This window comes from Fusarium sambucinum, chromosome IV (genome assembly GCF_050947815.1).
Source record: "Fusarium sambucinum isolate potato_lamoka chromosome IV, whole genome shotgun sequence".
In the NCBI taxonomy this organism is placed as follows: domain Eukaryota; kingdom Fungi; phylum Ascomycota; class Sordariomycetes; order Hypocreales; family Nectriaceae; genus Fusarium; species Fusarium sambucinum.
The window spans coordinates 178,065-195,017 of record NC_139291.1 but is presented as its reverse complement, the minus strand read 5'-3'; the positions used below and the strand labels follow the sequence as shown (position 1 = coordinate 195,017).

Below are 16,953 nucleotides of genomic sequence, written 5' to 3'. Positions count from 1 at the left end.
AGGGCATAATGTGGCGGTATCTGCGTTCATTGCCGTTGAGGAGCGTACCTTGGATCTGTACTTGTGACGTATGACTCTCATGATCAATCACACATAGGTTTTGATAGCACAAGAGAAAATACTGTGTGCATTATTGTAGTTGTCAGTCCTCCATTGACGTGTGTGCTGTACTCAATTCCCGAGGTGTTAGCCAGAATCACAATCGATGCCAATAAAAGTTTATGTTTTGAACTAGGCCAGTATCTCAAGTTCTGAAGATGAAGAATAGGGAACAAGAAATCAAAAAGTCAAAGAGAGACAAAACATGAAGGTTGAAACTTGAGAGGCAGTTCATGTTCTGAGTTTGTAGTTACAAAAGTGGCGCTTACCCCAGACCACGCCACACTTTAACCTCAATCCATCTCAGCCTCGTCAAGCTTCACGCATTAAACATTACCATCCCATTATCTCCTTCCAAGCTCTTCCCGCCTTCGATCTTCTTACTCTTACTGAATAAACAACAAACTTAAGCGCCTCATTGCGCAGCCCATAAGCGCCATGGCTGCCGAAACTCCCAAGCTTCTCTGGAATCCCGACAACGTCAAGGATGTTGCAGAGTCGGTCGGCATCAGCTCTCTCAACGAAGAGGCCCTCAAGTGTTTGACACAGGATGTTGAATACCGCGTCGGCCAGGTCATTGTTGAAGCTCTGCGATTCATGCGCGCCTCGCGCCGAACAACTCTCACCGTCAACGACATCGCGCTCGCGCTCAAGGCTCTCGATGTCGAACCCCTCTACGGCTACGATTCTACGCGTCCGCTGCGATATGGCGAGGCCAGCCTTGGTCCTGGTCAACCGCTTTTCTATATCGAAGATGAGGAAGTCGATTTCGAGAAGCTCATCAATGCGCCTCTACCCAAAGTACCGCGCGACATGGGTTTCACAGGTAATTCATTCGTCTCGACCAGTCGAATCGTACTAATAATTCTCAGCGCACTGGCTCGCTATCGAAGGAGTTCAGCCCTCCATCCCTCAAAACCCTACGACATCCGAATCTCGATCGCAAGAACTTCTTCCCAAGGGACCTGGTGCTAATCCCGCCTTATCTGCTCTCGCAGGCAACGACAATGTCTCCATGAAGCCCTCAGTTAAGCACATCGTGAGCAAGGAGCTCATTCTCTACTTCGACAAAATCCAGGCCGCCGTTCTCGACGATAATCCTGACGAAGAGGTGGTGCGCCTTCGACAGGCTGCTCTGGGTTCCGTGAGAGACGACCCTGGTCTCCATCAGCTCATCCCGTACTTCATCACATTCATCATGGATCGAGTGACACACCATCTGGACGATACCTTCATTCTCAAGCAAATGATGGAATTGACAAATGCTCTGATCGAGAACAAGAGCCTTTTCCTTGACCCCTACGCCAGTCCACTTTCGGCACCCGCTCTTACTTGTCTCATGGCTAGAAAACTAGGCACTGAGGACGGTACCGACGCTCTGAAGGAGCAATACGACCTTCGACAACTGGCAGCGTCTCTGGTTGGACAAATCGCACGCAAATACTCGGCCTCGAACACACTTCTTCGACCCAAGCTTACGCGAACATGTCTCAAATACTTCCTCGATCCTACCAAACCCCCCGCGGTCCTCTACGGTGCCATCTATGGTCTACTCCAAGCAGGTGGCCCAGAAGCTATTCGCGTTCTGGTCTTGCGCAACCTCAAGACTTTTGATTCGGGCATCCTTCAACCTCTCAAAGAAAAGGTGGAGGGTACAATGGATTACGAGATGCTGGTTCAGGGTATCATACAGGCAGTCGCCTCGCTGGCGGATCACATCAGCTCAGACGCTAATGGCATCAACGGTACAGCCAGCGTGGAGGGCGAAGTGTCTGAGCTCAAGGAGTTCATTGGACCTATAATTGGGGAGAAGATTGCTTCCTCTGGTAATCGGAGGTTGATACGTATAATCCTGGATGCTCGGAACTTGGAGTAGGTAGAAATGAAAATGATCATGGCAGGCGAACGGCGTTTGGGTCGCGAGATACCTCACGACAATATTTTAGAAAAAGCCCAGCATTTCAAGGCGCTTTTATACAGATAATAAAATTGTTTGCTAAAAGTCAGATGCCTTTCGGCTAAATACTCGTACACGAGTTTTGTCTCGTCCCTACTCCTTCCATATATCCCTTGCAACTTGATCATCCACTGCGCATGTTGCTTATTTCCTTCTATTCCGCTCTTCTATTTTCGTCATTTGGTATCTTACAGGAAAGCAACCAGACCAATAGCGCCGAGAACGCTAGCAGCCCAGACGTACTTGTCAGCCTGAATAATGGTTGACTTGGCGAAACCCTTTCCGGCGTCGTAGAGAAGGTGCTTGACACCGCTGATGGCGTGGTAGACAAAGGGGAAACCGAGAGTGAACTTGAGACCACCCTTGACAGCGAGGGGAAGACCGGCGACGAAGCTAGCGATGCTCAAGCTCTCGAGGTGGAGACCGACGACGGGAGCGGCGAGGTAGGCGATGGAGAAGCCGTAGAGAGTGACGGAGAGAGTAGAGCCGGTGATACGGTTCCAGGCGGAGCTACCGAACCATGTCTGCTCGATCTTGTAGATGGCCAGATGGGGAGAGACGGGTCGGTTGAGGCGCTGGTTAACGAGGATCTGTTGACCATCCTCTTGAGAGACCTTGACGGAACCAGTAGAGGCGCTATAGACGTTAGATTGTGGAAGCTCAATTGCGCTCGTGGACGTACCGAATAGGAGAAGAGGTAGAGATTCCAGCAGCCAGAGCACTCTTGGAGATGTTCTGAGCAAAGAAAGGCTTGGCTGCGCCTAATAAGTAGAGTCTATTAGCGATCCGTCGTACTTGAGGTTATTCGCTTATGCGCTGTACCTGAGCGGAGGGCGTTGACGCCAACACGTTGAGCGAGCATCGTGGAGAGGATTATTTGTTCGGATTCGAGGGAAAGAGGTTCGTCCAAGGTTCGTCCAACGATATTGTCGGCGTCGTTACTCCAAAGAGGGCGGGTGTAGATCAATGATGATGGCTTCCTTTCTCGAGTATCGGAACGGACTCTCTCGGCTTCTCGGTCCACACGACCAATAGGAAGCTATCAATTCCTCATCTCGGGACGCACGTGTGATCCACTCATCACGTGCAGCTCATAATGACTAAGCATGTTTGAGCTTTATTGTCTTTTGAAAATTTCCACAGCATGTGAATTCTCTTTTTTTCCTTTCTTCTTCAGATAGCAGAACGTTCGTCACACGCTGTCTAGTAGATTGGGCAGCATTGTTGACAGGGTCTTTGGACCTTTGGACGTTCTAAGAAGAATATTGGGAAATTGGATCCGTCGTTAATCTCGACACCTAGTGACCCCGTCTAGGTGTCGTTTCATTTTTGAGATCTACATTCTTTCGCTTGAAGTACTATTATGTTGTAACTGAGCCAAGACGCTCTGGATTGATGTCATGTTGCATGCGTGACTGCAAGCAAGCCTTCGGTTGCTACGCGCCAGTAACTGAGTGCTGTTGAACTACCTCTGAGGCTCTTTCAATTCAGCTGTGGTGCAAACGGTTAAACAGTGGCTGGGATGACCCTATACTATAGGTTAAGTTGGTCGCCGATTGTACTCATCGTTATCATGGATTTGATGTCAAGCGAGCAACGAGTTGAGGTTATTCACACTCTTCACAGCAGGATACACCTCACTCGGGTATTGAGAGTTTGTTTTCTCTAAATCACGGTCGCCGCACTCGGCTCAAAAAAAATCATTTCGCTTATTGTCGCAGCATTCTTCAGGAAGAAACTTACAGGCATGTTTTGCATCCACTACAGGAAGTGCAAATGAAACGGAGACCCAAATGTGATGATGATTGAGCTAAGTGACTGCGACATTAAGCTTCCTAATCTCCTCCCGTTACGAGCCCCACGGCCGGGGCATCTATGTATCCATTGCAATCCCAAATGTGCCAATTGCTGGCAGCTATTCAAGTCCAGCCCCAGATCATGCTCCATAGTAAAAGTCCGGCATCGGGCAGAATCGGTATTATCTTATCTGATCTTTTCACATCAGTACCGCACTCAGCTGGGCTGGTAACCCCACTTAACTGCACGCAGTACCTCTTCATGCAGTTGGCTAAATTTTCCCCAAGGTAACTCCAACGACTCATCATCGCAGAGGCATCCTTTTGCTCATCGTCACACACGTCGACCTCACTCAATTGGATCATAGCAATGCTCTCCACCACTGCTGCCCTCAGGGCCGGTGCCCGCCGAGCTGTCTCTCGATTGCCCAGTGCCGCGCCCAAGATCACGGCGGCCAGCCGGAGTCATGACCTCACCCCCGCCCGCGCGTTTAGCTTGTCTTCGAAGGTCCTCTCCAAGCACCCAGATCGAACCCGCGAGATTATTGCCCAGACCATCAACAGCATTGGTAGTCGTCGCGAAGGCCAGCAGTACCTCAAGCTATTCTCGTCCGTTTCCTCGCAGCAATTCGCTGTCGTCAAGGTGGGGGGCGCATTGCTTCAAGATAACCTCGATGAGATCTGCCAAAGTTTTGCTCTCCTGTTCGAGCTAGGCCTATACCCAGTTATTGTCCACGGCGCCGGTTAGTATATCATGCTCTCATAGTACTGATTCTGACAATCGTGATTACAGGACCCCAGCTCAACCAGCTGCTTCTTGACGCCGGCGTTGAACCACAGTTCGAGGAGGGTATCAGGGTTACAGATGCCAAGACATTGGGTATTGCCCGAAAGCTCTTCCTCGAGGAGAACCTCAAGCTAGTCAAGCGCTTGGATGAGCTTGGCGTGGCTAGTCGATCCCTCCAAGGTGTTTTCCAAGCCGAGTACCTTGATAAGGAAAAGTGGCAGTATGTTGGCAATGTCACAAAGGTCAACACCGAGGCTATTAAACAGTCAATCGAGGCTGGCTATATCCCTGTTCTCAACTCGATGGCTGAAAGTGAGGATGCTCAAATTCTCAATGTCAATGCTGACGTCGCTGCTGCTGAGCTTGCTCGTGCTCTGAAACCATTAAAGGTGATATATCTGAGTGAAAAAGGAGGTCTATTCAATGGCGACGGAAACAAGATTAGTCTCATCAACCTGGATCAGGAATATGACCATCTCATGAAACAAAGCTGGGTGAGATACGGATTGGCATTGAAGATCCGTCAAAGCCAGGAACGTGAGCAGGACCCACTTTGTTCTCTTTTTGACCAATCTGACGACCGTATAGTTCTACAGACACTACCCCGTACGTCTAGCGTCGCTATCATCCATCCAAGCGATCTACAAAGGGAGCTATTCAGTAAGTGCTGCCCTACCACTGACAATTAATATGTCTGTGAGGCGTAATCGTACTAACAAATCCTCAGCCGACTCGGGTGCTGGCACGCTGATTCGTAGGGGCACCTCCATCAAGAGGGCCACCTCTATCTCCGATTTTGAGGATCTTGAGAAGTTGAAAGAGACTCTATTCCGTCACGATGATGCCAATTCCAAGACTAGCGTCCACCAGTATATCGAATACCTGGAGAAGAACCCCTTTACTGCATACTACGACGATAGTATGCAATGTCTCGCCATTGTGGTATCCCCTGGCCCTCACTCCCCTGTGGCTAACCTCTCCAAGCTGGCCATCGGTCAGGCTGGGTGGTTAACCAACATCCCTGAGGATATCTTCACTGCGATCAAGAATGATTACGATAACCTTACATGGACCATCAGTGAAGATGATGACAACCTGAGCTGGTTCTTCGAGAAGGCGGATGGTACCTACAACCACAACGGTAAAGTTTTGTTCTACCGTGGCATTGACAGTCCCAACTCTGAAGCCCTTGTTCCCATCTTCAAGGACTTCATCTCTCAATGACGTGCCGATTCAGAAAGAAAGGTAGGATAGTTTGAGATAGAGATATAGTTGGTATATGTACCTAATTTAAAGATGATACTCACTGAGCAAGGGTGATTAAAGCCTGAGCAACAGTAGCAGTGCTGAGTAGCCGGCCTCCTGGGTTTCGTAGCAGACTACCTACTACGACGAGGAGGATTGCACAAGTGAAGGAGATAAGCCATTGCCATGATAAAGCTGCATGTACTAGCCTTGACTGTTTATGACAGCCTGAGCATCCTGCTGCAAAGAGGTGCTTGGTCGTTGATTGGAGTTGAAAGTCAGTTTATGTTATTTTGACCAGACTTCTTAGGCTCTTTATTTTTCTATCCTAGTATCTAAACTCAAGACCAACTTCTAGTATCCACGAGGCCCTAACAGAGTTGGTTGTTTCCATCGTATAGGCCCGGCTTCCGTGCTGCAGTTGTATTCACCTGTTCGCCAGCTGCAAGCCGACTGCACAAACACTCCCCAAAACCACCACCATAGCTCCCTCTTCACCATCATAACTCTCACTTCACTCTCTAATTCTTCCTCAATCAAAACAAGCACAGCTACATCCCCATCATCTACGTTGAGCTTTGGCAGAAAAAGAAGATGTCTTCCCTTACTACACTCATCAGCTCTTCCGTTACTATCGCCTCAACCAGCGCAACCTCTACTCCCACCTCCCAACACGGCTCACACTCTGACAAAATCGCCATGATTGGCATAACTCTCGGCGTCGTCTTTGCGTTCATCGCACTTGTTCTTCCCTGCATCTGTTTTCAGGGACTCGCACACTGGCAGCAAAAGAGAGAGGAGAAGCGGGAAGCTAGGGAGCGAGAGAAGGCGAATGCGGCGGTCGGAAGGATTGTTGATGATCAGAGAAGACTGAATATTTGGAATGAGGTTTAAAAGGATGATTGTGCTGGGGATGTATTGATAAATGCTGCCTGTGGAGTTCCGTTTGTTGATCCGCAGTACTCGAATGAATGCTTGCGTTTGTTGTGTTTTCCCCTCAAATTCAACTCCTCATCTTCAAACTACCCCGTATTGAGTGCTTCATTGTGTTCGCTTGCCCGTTTTTTACGATCGTGACTCTACAAACAATGTGTATAGTTCATCTCAGCGTTTGCCATCATGGGAAGGATACATAATCTGCAAGCCGATCTCTTCAGTCTTCTCCTCAACCACAACGAATCCTCATCGTGAGACACCGAGCCAGCACTCGAAGAGATCTCCCAGAACGACCCAGGACACCGCACACTTGGTACATACTTCACTCCCTGTCCCTTATCATCACTAACACACTACAGCAACAACCGTCAATATGTCCGACTCCAAAGTCTTGCCCCGCATGACCACTGGCGACATGAACGTCATGATCGTATGCTTTAGCGCTATGGTCTTTGTCGTCTTCCTGGCTGGCGTGGTTTATTGTACCTGGAAGCCTAGCCGCAACGGCGATCCCGCTCCTGACGACGCCGCCCCTATCGCCAACTCTCATGGCAACCTCGCCCACGACAACCCCGGTCGTCCTTTCGATGGTAGCACTGCGACCCATCACGTTAGGATCTGGTCTGACGCTCCTCGTCGCGATAGCGACGCTGGCTGTCGTTTCCCTGTCTTCCAACGACGACGCGAGACCAGCCTTGAACGGAACACTATTCCCCTCCAGTCTGTCCCTGGTCGTGACCACCCTCGCAACGATGCCGACTAGATGCTAGTTCAACAGTTGTCAAAGTCTTGGCTGGATTGTGGCCGATACTACAATGGGGAGTAATGAGAAACGATGGAACATGAAGAACAATGAGGGCGGAGGAATGACAGACATTCGGCAATGCAGGATGTCAAAGTGGTGAAAACACTCACCCGGATCAACTCAACCTCAATAAAAGCACTTGCAAAGAACCCTACTATATCACTCTCATCCGTGAATGCATGTTTAAATAAAAAATTTATTGGTACACTGCAAAACAAACCCCTTGGTAGTCCAATCCGTTAATCAACCAGCGCCGTTCTATTGTGTCCAAAAATACACGCTACTCCATGGAGATTCGTCCTTACCATGCTCCTGCCTTTTCGCCGTGATTGTCGACTCTAACCCAAGTTACCCATAGGAAAATTGCCATATAATTGCATCGGTAGTTGAGTTTGCTGTTGTTGTTGTGGTGGTTGGGTCATGCTCCCCCATATGTCCCAATTAAGAGTCGAGACGTCCAAGTAATTGCCAAGGAAAGGATCGAGGTCTGTCATCTGAGTAGTATTCGCAGGGGCATGTGTTACGGGCTGCTGCGGCGAAGATTCAGTAGTTCGGACGTCGCTCGCTATAACGTCTCGTATGCGATAGATAAAGTTTGGTGTTTCTAGGATCTGGCCATCTTCTCTGTGTGCTTGTTCACGGTTGTGCCAAGCCTTCAATACTGCTTGAGCTTGTACATAGTTGGTTTTTTGGGTCATATCCAGGAGTTCAGGGTGATAATGGTAGATCTTCTCGACCATGTTCCAAGCACGGGCGGCAAGGGAGCCTCTCGGTCGTTGGCAAAGCTGTCTCGTCATGACGGTAAAGATGTCGACCTGGAAATGGAACTTCATGAACCAAAGGAATCCCGTCTCGTCCATGACACCATACGCATCGGTACTGTGTTCGTTGTTCATCAAGACGATCTTGAAGAGGTTATCCTTTTTGTCGCGAATCTCCCCAGTCTGCCACTCAGGCTGTTCTCTCATAGGCACCAGTATCTCCCTCATCTTGCTGCAAATCATTGGGCGAACGCTGAGGGCAGCAATGTGTACGTTTCCAGCAGTCGGGTCGATATAGCGAGCCTCCACGTCCAATAGATTTTGCTCCAGAGTGTCTACCAGATCTCTGTACTCTTGGATGCTCGGAACATTCGAAGGGTCTTGACCTTCAAAATCATCTATGATGGCGGCTTCCAAACCGGAATGGCCGTGGAGAGATTCGGCATTCACTAAAAACTTTGCAATCTGATAGCCGATCAGACAAAATGCCATTTCTGTCGGGCCTTCGCGAGGTTGGACGGGTTCGACTGATCCAGGGAATAAATCGGCATCGTTTACGTTTTGCGGCATCTTGGTATCCCAGCTGCTTGGGAGAAGCGAATGACTCAATCCAGAAACCAGAGCATTCTTTGCGTCTTGAAGAATGATCTGCCACCATATGCGCCGGCGCATTTCCGTCTCGAAAGCGTTGAGTCCTAAATAGTCACCGTCACGGTGGTATCCCATCTTTTGAGCAATTCTTACAACCATGCCGCTCAGAATCCATGCAGCATGGCGGTCGTAGCGGTTTTGAAGGGACAGCTTTCCACCAGTCAGCCAACATTGCGTATAGTACATCAACAAACCTTACCAAATACAGTAGCAGCGCCTGCAGCGCCACCATATCGTAGTTTTTTAGAAAGTTGAACTTTGTCAGCGCCAACTTGGTCCCAATAGTATACTTTCGTAGAGCTTGGTCGCGGGTAGTCCCCAGCATCTGAAGACATTCGGTTTCGGTTAGAGATACTGTCGCCATGGTGAAGATGGCAAACATTAGGGCCTGATAGTTGAGTGGAATTTTGTTCACATCGGTAGCCATCTCCAAAGCAAATGGCTGGACGGACGGGACATGGATGATCTTGGTCAAAGGATTGACGCGGTCAACGAATAACTGCCAGAGTCTAAAGATGTGAACTGGATCAGGTTGGTGGTCCTCGATAGATCGGCTCGAAGCGTCTGATGGAATTAAAAGATCGATATTGTAATCCGGACTCAAGTCCTCAGAGCCCATAACGCTGGCTTCTTCCGGATCATCGGTATCAACAATCTCCCTCATGGCTTGAAGCTTGATTCATTGTTAGTTTTGTCAGTGGTCAGTAGCAGTCAGTCTCACCTCATCATGGATATTGGCCCAAAGATAACTGTCCATGAAACGGACACCACCCTCTTCTCTAACCATCTTTCCTGTTGGCTTCCACTTAGTTTGCCCATCAATGTTGGTTGGCGTAGCAGGGTAACCATCATGCACGGAACCATTGGTAGCAGGCGAATTTGTCATGGCAGCTGGCGATGGTACGGAACCATCGGCATATTGTTTCAACAATTGCTCACATCTCGCCAGACGTTCTTGAAGATCCTGATTTGGTCTCCGACGCTTCCTGGCAGGAGCTGGAGTACTGGGAGTGCATGTGACATTGGCCTTGGTAAGTTAGTCGCGAATCCTATGGACTGACGAAGGATTCAAAGCGCCAATATAGGCAAGGTATGTATCTATATGGGTCAACGCACCTTGACGCAATTCGAACAGGGCGTGTTTCGATCGCATTTGATCTTTCGGTGTTGACACAAAACACAGGCCAAGACTCGAGGCGTCTTGTGACTGTGAGCCATCGAGCCCGGGCCGGACGCACTATGATTTGACATATCCGAAGAAGGAAAATTCTCACATAACAAGCAGCTCAGCTCAGTTCAGCTCGATTCAAATGTCGAGATTTGGAGGTGAGTGAGTGTAGAGTAAATTATCCTATGACGCCAATGTGAGCTCCACCCAACGTTAGAGTGAAAAGTTACAGGCGCAATAACGGAAGCGGAAACTGGGGTCTTTTTGAAGCCCGCTCCTACCACGCTGGGGTCAGGTGAGGGGGAGGGGCACGATGGGCAAATGCAAATACAGCTCAAAGATAAGATTGAACAATACCGAAAATGAAACAAAAATAAAAGGAAAATGTAAATAGAATCGAGTACGTAAGGAAGTAGGCTATAAAACTGACAAAAGTGATAAGCAGCGATGACTACACCGTAAGATCCCGAGTGTACCGGTACAACCAAGAGCCGACTGGGACTCTTTTTAGGGGCAAGGCCAAAGCCAGGAGGGAACCCAGGGGCTTTCTTTGTGCTTCTTCACTGCTGTCAGTAGGTAGCAGTGGACGTCGTCAACTGAGCCGCGCTGCATAAAATGTCATGGGAATATGAATAATTAATACACCCGCATATCGGAACCCGCGAATCCCGTATCAGCTGTGATTCAGGGGTATAAGAAGGATCAAGTTCCTACTATCATGAAGTGAGTGAATTGACTAGGGCTTTGTTAGGCAGACAATTGTTGCCTTGATTCCTAGTTCCAACACCACCATTACATATATACCTGGCCTTAATGCATCAGGTTCCATGAAACAGATGCAATTGCCTTGTTCAAAGTTTCACATGGATTAAAAATCAACTGGAGACACAGTACGAATGGGCCAATTACGCGGGCTCGGACCCGAAAGCGAACCGCCTCTTTGAATAGCGGCGGACTTTGGCATTCAAGTCCGCCGCGACGGGCCAGCGGTGATGACTCAAGATTGTAGAAATAATCAGATCAATATCATGCGTGAACGATACCCAAGACGCTAATAGCAGCCTTGTCTAAACGAATACGCACACCAACGATAGTTGTTGATCTTCATCATGAAACTCAGTTCACTCGGTTAAGAATAGCAGTTGACACGAAACTTTTGGATTTTCGTAAAAGTTCGGAAGCTTCGGGAGGTTAAGCCGCTTAAACTACACACGTGTGGCTTATGCAAACTTAGTTTGCGCCAGATAATAAACGTTTGGTTCCAACTTTCAAGCTTGAATACTTCTCCGCAAGCTATTTATGACTTCATTGGGGATCCTGGAACTTTCCCTCGTCTAGTTGAGAAAATCGCCGAAGTCTAGACTAAATACCCCTGCATGCCGAACACATAACATCATCAATATCCCGTAGGTGCTCTCGATAAAAGACCGGGATGTGAGTCAACCCCGAAGAACAGATATGACCGACTCTGCCGACGACAGTCTATCTATTTCTACTACGTGGCATAGTTCTGCAGTAGTTACTTTGATGAAATGCCGAAGACCCCATACTCGGGACTCGGATAGACGGCTTATCTGCTGTCAATGTCACGTCTCAAATGGTCATGAGCATACTCGACATTATTGACAAAGCATTGCTCCACATAGTAAGGTACCGTACAATGAACTAGGAATTAAATTGATGGCCAAGTCCTTGGGTATCTCCATTCCCGAGGTGGATCAGACGGGCCGTTATAGTCTAAAGTCCGTTTGTGTGACGCATTGGAAGTTAGTTAACAGTCCATTCGATACTTGAAGTATTTCATCATTCCGAGAACATGGACCCCAGCTCTGGACCAGAGTCTGCCTCATCCTCTTGAGTCTTTTCTATCTTTTCCTTTTTCTGTTCCACTGGCACAAGAGCCGTCCTCGCCTTCCTGCGAACAACACGCCGGTGAGTCGAACTCCTCAGATGTTGCTTCCAGGCCTCCTCGGTCAACAATGTCGTATGACAAATTTCGCAAACTCGTTTGCACGGTGTCGCCTTAGGAGGAGGATTGCCAACTTGTGTAAGAACCTCTTGAGCAAGCGTAGATATCTCTGTCGGCCGTGGACGTTCTTCTCCTTGAAGGAACTGCTGCGCTAGTTGCACAGCAGGTTCAACCACATTTTTACCATACGCAGAAACGTCGGTGCTGTCAAGGAGATATAGGTTTCCCATGGCTTCTGGCCCGACGTCGTGTATCCGTGGGATCTGCTTGAGCCTGATCCAGCGAGTTTGGTAGCTGGCGTATTGTCTTGTTGCCGCCTTCATCTTATCGAGTCCGGCACTCTTTAACTTCTCAAGCTCGGCGGCTTCTCGCCCTTCGTCGATGGCAGACAAGTACGGTTCAAATTGCTTGTAGCCGATTGACTGCCATATGCCCTTTGTCATGTCGAGCTTTTGGCCCTCTGCTTCTTTCTTGTGCTTGAAGTCGTAAAGCTCTCGTACTTCTTCCATAAGTCCACCCGTTTGCATCTTGTCCACTCGCTTATCCAGACGCTCCGTTAGCACCTCTCGCTCAGAGTAGACCCAGAACAACAGGTTCTCCCAAGGTTCCTTGTTGGCGTCTTTTTGTGCGGCTTCTTTGCGAGCTTGTTGTTCGGCATAATACTCGGATGCTTGCTTGCCGCTTCTCAAATAGATCTCCAAAGAACGTTGGATCTTTCGACGATCTTTAGGGTGCCACCTTTCGGCCATGACAGGGTCAACCTTTCGGAGCTCATGAAGCATAACTTCGGCCGATTCCTGTAGGATGGGAAATGACTTGGTGGTGTCCAGCTCGAGGTCGTCCAGGATAACCTCTTTGAAGAGAATCGGATCGACATAATACTGAGATCCGCCTACAAGAATAGGCAAGCGGCCTCGTTCGCGAATCTCTCTTATTGTGCGAGTAGCTTCTCGCTTAAAGTCGTCAACATCCCATGGTTGCTCATCTAGGGATATGTGACCAAGAAGATGGTGAGGAATACCACGTTGCTCCTCAGCTGTAATTTTGTTAGTGATGATTGGTAGGCCGTTGTATAATTGCATAGCATCAGCGTTGATGATTTCGCCATTCAATCTGGTTGCAAGTTCGACTGCCAACTATCTAATGTCAGAGAGTCCTATATATAGAGCACCCTGAGACTTACATCTGACTTGCCCGTGCCCGTAGATCCTAGCACAACCACAAGTGGTGCAGCTGGAGGTTTTCTTGCAGACATTGTAGTGACATTTCGCCTGAGTAAAGGACCCAGGCGGCGAAGCATCTAAGGTGAGAGTGCCATGAATAGCAAGGCTAACATCTGCCTCTATATCCAAATGACAGAATTATCACTGTTGAGTCGATCTCAAAATGTCTTCCAGAACAGGCAAAACCAAAGTCAATTTGACGGAAAAACTTAGAGTGGGCCCCAAAAGATAAGCTACTTGTAATTGGTCTCAGTAGCTGAAACCCCTCGTGCCCCTTTGTTCAATTTAGCAGGAGCAGCTAAAGAGCAATCCACTATTTAGAGGCTCCCTCCACTGGAAGCTCAGGGAAGCTCTCGCTATTTCGCCCCTGGCTGGGGAAAGGTCACGTGTCACTCCACTCCCAATATTGGACACATCTACATTTTGGGTCATTGAAGCCAGATCGCCTACCCTCCGCCCCCAGCTCTCCTTTAATTCTCCCATCGACCCTTCAAATCGCTTGGGCTCTTTAAGCTCAGCATCTTCCTTTTTCTTTCTTCTCCAGCATTGGATGATAAGTCCAATTCTTGTTCATTCCCTTTAGTGTCGTCGCCCACCATGAGTTCCCGTAAGTCACACAATTCCTGTCTTTGTCTCGCGAAGCTCTACAGCTCAAGGTTTGGAGCTCGCGCGACCTCAACAATACGCGCGCATTGGCAATGCAATTGGTGCCGAATCATCAACCTCAAGCTGACCATGATCTTCCTCAGTCCGATTCCTCGACCTGGTCAAACCGTTCGTGCCGTTCCTCCCTGAGGTTCAGCAGCCGGAGACCAAGATTCCTTTCAACCAGAAGCTTATGTGGACGGCCCTCACCCTCCTCATCTTCCTGGTCATGAGCCAGATGCCTCTCTACGGTATCGTCTCTTCCGACAACTCGGATCCTCTATACTGGCTGCGAATGGTTATCGCGAGTAACCGTGGTACTCTGATGGAGTTGGGTATCACCCCCATCATCTCCTCTGGTATGGTTTTCCAGCTTCTTGCTGGCACCCACATGATCGACGTCAACCTTGACCTCAAGTCCGACCGAGAGCTTTACCAGACCGCCCAGAAGCTTCTGGCTTTCATCCTCTCCGCCGGTACCGCCACTGTCTACGTCTTCTCCGGTCTCTACGGACCTCCCTCCGACCTTGGTGCTGGTATTGTCTTCCTTCTGATCCTCCAGCTGGTTGTTGCTGGTATGATTGTTATCCTCCTCGACGAGTTGCTCCAGAAGGGCTACGGCCTTGGCAGCGGTATCTCTCTGTTCATTGCCACCAACATCTGCGAGTCCATCATGTGGAAGGCTTTCTCCCCCACCACCATCAACACTGGCCGTGGTCCCGAGTTTGAGGGTGCTGTCATTGCCCTCTTCCACCTTCTCTTCACCTGGCCCAACAAGCAGCGAGCTCTCCAGGAGGCTTTCTACCGCCAGAACCTTCCCAACATCATGAACCTTTTGGCCACCATTGCCGTCTTCGCCGCTGTCATCTACCTCCAGGGTTTCCGTGTCGAGATCCCCGTCAAGTCTTCTCGCCAGCGTGGTGCTCGTGGTTCTTACCCCGTCCGCCTGTTCTACACCTCCAACATGCCCATCATGCTGCAGTCCGCTCTCTCTTCCAACGTTTTCCTTATCAGCCAGATGCTCTACTCTCGCTTCTCTGAGAACCTCCTTGTCCGTCTTGTCGGTGTCTGGGAGGCCAAGGATGGTTCTTCTCAGCTCCACGCTGCTTCCGGTCTCGTCTACTACATGTCTCCTCCCCAGAGCATGAAGGACGCTCTCCTCGACCCTATCCACATGAGCGCCTACATCATCTACATGCTCGGTGCTTGTGCTCTCTTCTCCAAGACTTGGATCGAGGTTTCCGGCTCCAGCCCTCGTGATGTTGCCAAGCAGCTCAAGGACCAGGGTCTCGTTATGGCCGGTCACCGTGACCAGTCCATGTACAAGGAGCTCAAGCGCATCATTCCTACTGCTGCCGCTTTCGGTGGTGCTTGCATTGGTGCCCTCTCTGTCACCAGCGACCTTCTCGGTGCTCTTGGCTCCGGTACCGGTACTCTCCTTGCTGTCACGTAAGTTTAGCAACTCCAAATTCAAGAATCCCCACTAACACGATGCAGAATTATCTACGGCTACTTTGAGATCGCCGCCAAGGAGGGTGATATGTCTGGTATGAAGGGCATGATCATGGGCTAAAAGCCATCGAAACGGACGAGTGCCACGATTGATTCAGCCTCAACGTTGGGGCCCGTTGAAGACGGGTGTATTATGTATTAACAGATAAGAGGATGAGAAAGATAAAATAGTCAACATGTTTTCTGTTTCCTTGCTAAAGCCGGAGATGTCAATTGGTTGGAAAGGGTATTGGGGCAGTGATTAATGTCTGCCGTGTCAATATTACAAAAATAGCCCAAGACCTGTCATGATGGGTTAGTTGAGGAACGTCATGTCTCAAGGCTATATGGAAGGCTTGAGCATGCACTATGTAACTCGAGAATGATCAAATGACATATTTAATGCCACGATGTGCTGTTCTCGCATATGATACAGGGTATGATCATGAATATCAGCCACAGGCAAAGATAAGCCGCTTACTCGGTTATCCTATTCTCTTGCTGGTCACAGAAACGTCGGCATGGTTTACGGTATAAAGATAAATAGTCACTGGTCCAAGTAACATAAATTGGCCTACAAGGATGACGTCCACACCATTCCGATTCACAAGCTCCTCTTGCTGGAACATCTATTTCTATAATGACAACATCGAGAGGTAACAGTGAAGAACGAAATGGAACGGTCTTACAGTGCTGGGAGTTATCACTTTTTGACGGTTCTTCAGTTTCGTATGCTGGGGTCTGTATTGATGCAAGCTTATCCCTTTGCCTGTACGTATCTCCAAAGAACCCTTGCCTTCGATTCAGTATAGGACCGCTGCGGACTACTGAAGTTTAATTACCGATTTTACCTCTGACTGACTACTGCATAGTAGAAAAATGGCCTCTTAAGTCTTAGGATATAAAAATAAGTGATCTAAGAACTATAGTCTAAGAAGCATAAAGTGACCTACTAATTTCGTCCCTTATGTTGCCAGCGGCCGATTTTTCTGATACTCTGAGGGCTAAGTAACATTCTGTAATCACCTTACTACTACCCTTTACATCGAAGTCTCAAAAGTATAGCTTTGTTATTTGATAACACTATTTCGCTTTCTAGTATTAATAAGCATCTTATTTATATGTATTTCATGTGCCTTCGTTTTCCTTGAACCAATCCGACACATACACATCAACCCGAAATAACGCCAAGTGCAATCTCTAATCCAATCCAATATCCCTTGCGCTGCTTTCAAAGAAGAACCACAAAAACTCGCCCTGGGAGTTCAAGATGAAGCAGTCTCTATGAGGTCCAAGGCGAAGCCAAAAACCCAATTCGCCCCAAAAACAAAAAACGAAAAAAAAGGAACACCCGGGAGCAGCAACGCCGTCTAGGACGGCGAGGAGGATGAGGAGGAGGCGGCGGCGGCGGATGAGGAGG

At 48.8% G+C, this 16,953-nt stretch overlaps 8 protein-coding genes across 8 annotated transcripts; 5 read left to right on the top strand and 3 right to left on the bottom strand.

The window, feature by feature from the left end:
• Nucleotides 1–537: 537 nt before the first annotated feature.
• FSST1_000044 (TATA-binding protein-associated factor TAF6) lies at nucleotides 538–1,975 on the top strand (the record flags this gene model as incomplete). The annotated part of the gene is made up of 2 exons (XM_083230582.1): nucleotides 538–925; nucleotides 972–1,975. The coding sequence occupies 2 exons, from the start codon at nucleotides 538–540 to the stop codon at nucleotides 1,973–1,975; spliced, it is 1,392 nt and encodes a 463-aa protein (XP_083090226.1).
• A 269-nt stretch (nucleotides 1,976–2,244) lies between these two features.
• FSST1_000043 (succinate:quinone oxidoreductase subunit C) lies at nucleotides 2,245–2,918 on the bottom strand (the record flags this gene model as incomplete). The annotated part of the gene is made up of 3 exons (XM_083230472.1): nucleotides 2,245–2,692; nucleotides 2,739–2,817; nucleotides 2,879–2,918. The coding sequence occupies 3 exons, from the start codon at nucleotides 2,916–2,918 to the stop codon at nucleotides 2,245–2,247; spliced, it is 567 nt and encodes a 188-aa protein (XP_083090225.1).
• Nucleotides 2,919–4,222: 1,304 nt separating this feature from the next.
• Nucleotides 4,223–5,863, top strand: FSST1_000042 (uncharacterized protein; the record flags this gene model as incomplete). The annotated part of the gene is made up of 4 exons (XM_083230364.1): nucleotides 4,223–4,595; nucleotides 4,646–5,176; nucleotides 5,228–5,299; nucleotides 5,367–5,863. 4 exons carry the CDS (start codon nucleotides 4,223–4,225, stop codon nucleotides 5,861–5,863), a joined length of 1,473 nt encoding a protein of 490 aa, XP_083090224.1.
• A 615-nt stretch (nucleotides 5,864–6,478) lies between these two features.
• Nucleotides 6,479–6,778, top strand: FSST1_000041 (uncharacterized protein; the record flags this gene model as incomplete). Its single annotated transcript, XM_083230254.1, has 1 exon — nucleotides 6,479–6,778. The coding sequence occupies one exon, from the start codon at nucleotides 6,479–6,481 to the stop codon at nucleotides 6,776–6,778; it is 300 nt and encodes a 99-aa protein (XP_083090223.1).
• Nucleotides 6,779–7,193: 415 nt separating this feature from the next.
• Nucleotides 7,194–7,583, top strand: FSST1_000040 (uncharacterized protein; the record flags this gene model as incomplete). Its single annotated transcript, XM_083230144.1, has 1 exon — nucleotides 7,194–7,583. One exon carries the CDS (start codon nucleotides 7,194–7,196, stop codon nucleotides 7,581–7,583), a length of 390 nt encoding a protein of 129 aa, XP_083090222.1.
• A 380-nt stretch (nucleotides 7,584–7,963) lies between these two features.
• FSST1_000039 (transcription factor domain-containing protein) lies at nucleotides 7,964–10,255 on the bottom strand (the record flags this gene model as incomplete). The annotated part of the gene is made up of 4 exons (XM_083230033.1): nucleotides 7,964–9,187; nucleotides 9,237–9,710; nucleotides 9,759–10,064; nucleotides 10,154–10,255. The coding sequence occupies 4 exons, from the start codon at nucleotides 10,253–10,255 to the stop codon at nucleotides 7,964–7,966; spliced, it is 2,106 nt and encodes a 701-aa protein (XP_083090221.1).
• Nucleotides 10,256–12,008: 1,753 nt separating this feature from the next.
• FSST1_000038 (tRNA dimethylallyltransferase) lies at nucleotides 12,009–13,429 on the bottom strand (the record flags this gene model as incomplete). Its single annotated transcript, XM_083229924.1, has 2 exons — nucleotides 12,009–13,310; nucleotides 13,358–13,429. The coding sequence occupies 2 exons, from the start codon at nucleotides 13,427–13,429 to the stop codon at nucleotides 12,009–12,011; spliced, it is 1,374 nt and encodes a 457-aa protein (XP_083090220.1).
• A 565-nt stretch (nucleotides 13,430–13,994) lies between these two features.
• Nucleotides 13,995–15,615, top strand: FSST1_000037 (translocon subunit SEC61; the record flags this gene model as incomplete). Its single annotated transcript, XM_083229814.1, has 3 exons — nucleotides 13,995–14,004; nucleotides 14,147–15,491; nucleotides 15,540–15,615. The coding sequence occupies 3 exons, from the start codon at nucleotides 13,995–13,997 to the stop codon at nucleotides 15,613–15,615; spliced, it is 1,431 nt and encodes a 476-aa protein (XP_083090219.1).
• Between the last annotated feature and the right edge of the window lie 1,338 nt (nucleotides 15,616–16,953).